The sequence below is a fragment of the Nansenia antarctica genome (assembly GCF_963989245.1).
Source record: "Nansenia antarctica genome assembly, chromosome: 19".
Lineage (NCBI taxonomy): Eukaryota > Metazoa > Chordata > Actinopteri > Argentiniformes > Microstomatidae > Nansenia > Nansenia antarctica.
This window is the reverse complement of record NC_137692.1, coordinates 15,116,303-15,120,373: the sequence shown is the minus strand read 5'-3', so window position 1 is coordinate 15,120,373 and position 4,071 is coordinate 15,116,303. Positions and strand designations below refer to the sequence as shown.

Below are 4,071 nucleotides of genomic sequence, written 5' to 3'. Positions count from 1 at the left end.
GCGCTTCAATCAAGACATCATTGCTGATTGCACTTTAGCACAAGTGCTCTTTCAACATTGTCTCTATGGTCTTTCAGCTTCCTTTTCTTCTCACATTTTCGACCATATAATGGTGAGACAGCTGCTTCTCACTGTTGAGACAAAATGTTATAAAGAAGTGATTAATAATTAATTTAAGAAACTCACATTCATCAGTGGTTGCAAACTGTCATGGAATTTGTATTAGCACTCTCCTCATGTTTCCAATATGCATTGCAAATGCAATGCACTAACAAGTCATTGGTCACTCTTCGTTGGTGTTGAACTTGTTGAGCCCTTTCCTAAAATAATAATACAGTGCTTAACCATGTTACAATGAAAAGGTGCAGTTAAGTACTGAATGAGTCACTCACTTTCTTTCCTTGATCATTCTACCTCAAGTGTCCTGATATAAAGTGTGGTTTCACTTTCCAGGCTTCTGACATCTTTGTCCCTGGTAACAGGATACACACATAAGCATGACTATGTGTACAGCTGTGAATGGTGGATAGTATGTTTGTATGCAATAAACTTCATTCACACTAACCAATTCTTTAGGAGGAAAGCTGTAAGGCCTCTTGAAGTACGTGTGGTCCTCGTCAGTGTCCAGTGGCATCTGTACAGAGTCCACCATTATTGCCAGTATGTTTTACATGAAAGGGTTAACTACTTCAAAAAGAGATCCAGGCTGGATTCAGAATGACACAGTACCACTAAACATATTGCATGTGCCATAAAGTTGCATGGAGTATGTGTTTTAGGAGCAGTAGCCCATTCAGAAACAGGCACACGGTCATAGATACTTAGTGAGAGATGCACTGACCATGGTGTTGCTTGCATGACTCCTTTTAACACTTGAATAGGTCCTGAATACAGGTGGGACACTGTCGTGAAGGGTCGCTCTGCCTTCCTCACTAAAGTGAGCAAACTTCCTTCCATATCTGAAATTAACACACATTATCTTCACCGGAAGGTTGAATTGTAGGGCCAGGTGTTACCCCAAAGTCCTCTTGATAATAAATGTACAAATACAATTATTATTTTTGTAGCACTGCAGCATACCCTTCCAGCCCAATGTTTTCCACCAGGACAATACACCACCACCTTCTCAGGAGAGACATGTCATCCTAAAGAAAGAGCAGTTACTCAATTTGCATTCAAAGTCTTATAGCATATTGATATAATGGGTTCTTGTTTTCTTAATACTTACAATGCTGAAGTCAAAGGTAGCCTCCATGGCGAAATACCAGGCATACTGTAATGAGAAAAGACACAAAGACAAGATTACCATGTGACAGCTTATAACTCAGTGAGAAGGTAGTCACACACATCCAATGAAATGTACATGGCTGATAACTCCATAGGAAAGTGATATGAGAGGTCTGCACACATGAATGTTCCTTAATACCTTTTATTGCACACCTTTTTATTTGCAAATGCACAAACAGAATGTTGGTCAGGACTAAGTGGTGGTCAGTCATTGTTACATACATTTACACATTTTTTTGATGGTTTTAAGGAACAATCAAGTGTGCCATATCACTTGGTGGCATTACCATAACTCACCATTATCATGAAGACACCACAGTCATTGCCACTGGTCTGCCTCGGAAGCCCCTGTACGAAGAAAAGTTAGTTAGAGAATAGTAGGTAATTATGACTATAGCTATAATAATATAATAACATTCAAACAATACCTCCAAATCCAGACCAGTCTTCTCTGTCCAGGATCCCGCAACAATTTTCTCAGCAACACCCCTGGGCAACCAAGAATAAAACTAAGTCAAACAAAGAAGTACACACCTCCTACAGGAGAGAAAAAAGGAACAACATTCGTACCACTGCTGCTTCAGAACCACTTCACACCATGCAAGTCGGTCGATCATGCTTATTTGCAAAAGTTCAATGAGGAGGATTTCTCTGTGTTTCTCTTTCCTTGTGTTGGAAATGTGTCTATTTAAGTCCACTCCAGCTTTCGGGAAGCCAATCCTTTCTGAATGTTGGACAAACAATCAGTACATAATGCATGCATTGCCACAATGCCTCCTGATTGAACACAAGTCTTTAGAAATGGCAGTAACATTAGACAGGTCAGGGGACCGCCAGGACACACATCATAGGCAGGTCAGGGGACCGCCAGGACAAACATCATAGGCAGGTCAGGGGAACGTGACCGCCAGGACACACATCATAGGCAGGTCAGGGGAACGTGACCGCCAGGCAGGTCAGGGGAACGTGACTGCCAGAGCAAAAAATATTTGGGGCAACCTTAATAGTGTTCTGTAGGCTTCAGAGGTGAATCCCCTTGGAGTTTTGAAATACTGCGAATCTAGAAAGAAAATTTCTTTCTGGTGTGGCCTCATTACCTACAGGGAATAACGCATTCTGGACAATAAGCAAAAAGGACACTTTGGGGGTAATACAATAGACACAAACTCACAAGCAAATGGCATATGAAGGTTAAAGCTGAGAAATGCTCAACTACATTGTATGTCTTTATAATCTACTACTGTGGATGTCATATGTTGCATATAAAGTTATGCTCTGTATATATATATATATATATATATATATATATATATATATATATATATATATATATATATAACAATTGATAGGACTGTACTCTACATATTAGTTTTTTTCCGTAGTTTTCACCGTAGTAAGGCCGTAGTAAGGCGATTCATGGTTTACTCCTAGTGTATCCATCTGCGCTGCGCGCATCAAATCCATCACCCGGAAATGTGATGTACCATACGTCATCATACCGCGCCTGCATATTTGCATAACACATTTCCGGGTGTTGGATTTGTTGCGCGCAGATGGATACTATAGGAGTAGAGCAGTGTCGGTGTAGGGCAGCAAGAATCATCAAGGACACCTTACAGGCCACGGTCCTGCGCCTGTAACTCGCTCCTGATTGGCTGGCAGAGCTGTCAGCACGACGCCTCTCTCTCTCTCTCTCTCTCTCTCATTGGTTAACTCGTGTCTCTCTCTCTCTCTCTCTCTCTCTCATTGGTTAACTCGTGTCTCTCTCTCTCTCTCTCTCTCTCTCATTGGTTAACTCGTGTCTCTCTCTCTCTCTCTCTCTCTCTCATTGGTTAACTCGTGTCTCTCGGGTGTGTGCTGCGGCAGCAGTGAAATACCTACAGGCTTATACCCCAGCCACGGTCTGTTTGATCCTCTACCATTTAAGAGACTCAGGAGGTACAGGATCCTCAGGTCTTCTTTCACAGAGCTGTCACTCTGATGAACAACCCCCCCCCCCCACACGAATGTAGTAATTATTTTAATAGTTAATATAATGTAATATATATGTTAATATATCCTACAGTAAGTCATTGCATAGCCAGTGTCCAGTTCAACATGAAAGTGAGGTTGTGTAACCTTAGGTGCCTTGTTGTCAACAACAAGACACAGAAAGTATGTCATTTCATGTAAGGTAGTAAATAAAGTAACAAAGTAATAAAGTAATAAAGTAATGAAGTAATAAAGTAATAAAGTAATCTAGTGTAACCTTGGGTGCCCTGTTGTTATGCAAAGATGTCCTTGGCTCCCCTGGTGCTTGGAAAAAAAGACTAAAAACAAGAGAGCCAAGGGTAAAACAAAAAAGAGAAAAGAGCTGATTTACATAAATAAAGGCTATGTACACTATCTACTATACTATACTACTATACTATAAAACACTGTGCTGTACTCTATGCTATACTATAGATATCCTAACTTTTTCCTATATCTGAACCTTATGTACACATGGGTTGTCATATTGCACATAATATTTGTTGCACATTCATTAAAGTGTCGTAGTAGCAGATTTAGAATGTTCACAGTTGTATTACAATATTGCACTTATGTTTACAATCTAGTAGCTGCCATCAAATTGTCTAGATTGTCCAGAGCCTAGAACCTATCTTTGCTGTGTTCAGGGCCTGAATGGCCCTAGGGTAGAAGCTGAGCTTCAGTCTGTTTGTCCGTGCGAACATGGTCCTGAACCGCCTGCCTGAGCGCAGCCGAACAAAGTGTTTGTTCCCCGGGTGGGATGGGTCCCTGGAG

General features: G+C 41.0%; 1 protein-coding gene across 3 annotated transcripts; it reads right to left on the bottom strand.

Annotated features, from left to right (window-relative positions):
- LOC308173718 (uncharacterized protein) lies at positions 1-1,977 on the bottom strand. Of its 3 annotated transcripts, none has more exons than XM_080548758.1 (9): positions 1,858-1,977; positions 1,716-1,776; positions 1,585-1,635; positions 1,229-1,273; positions 1,081-1,145; positions 842-959; positions 566-634; positions 393-472; positions 1-131 (listed from the first exon to the last, which is right to left on the bottom strand). In XM_080548758.1, the coding sequence occupies exons 1-8, from the start codon at positions 1,902-1,904 to the stop codon at positions 443-445; spliced, it is 486 nt and encodes a 161-aa protein (XP_080404884.1). In that variant the 5' UTR covers positions 1,905-1,977; the 3' UTR covers positions 1-131; positions 393-442. The 3 variants fall into 3 exon arrangements, with proteins under 3 accessions (XP_080404884.1, XP_080404883.1, XP_080404885.1); XM_080548757.1 differs by having other exon boundaries at positions 393-464; XM_080548759.1 differs by lacking the exon at positions 393-472 and having other exon boundaries at positions 2-131.
- Positions 1,978-4,071: the final 2,094 nt, after the last annotated feature.

Excerpts from the sequence above, each read along its gene's own strand:
- LOC308173718 (XM_080548757.1), bottom strand. The coding sequence starts at position 1,904 with ATGATCGACCGACTTGCATGGTGTGAAGTGGTTCTGAAGCAGCAGTG. Across the intron at positions 1,777-1,857 it reads GTGGTTCTGAAGCAGCAGTG|GGGTGTTGCTGAGAAAATTG; the intron begins GTACGAATGTTG and ends TTGGTTGCCCAG. Across the intron at positions 960-1,080 it reads GAAAACATTGGGCTGGAAGG|ATATGGAAGGAAGTTTGCTC; the intron begins GTATGCTGCAGT and ends TGTTAATTTCAG.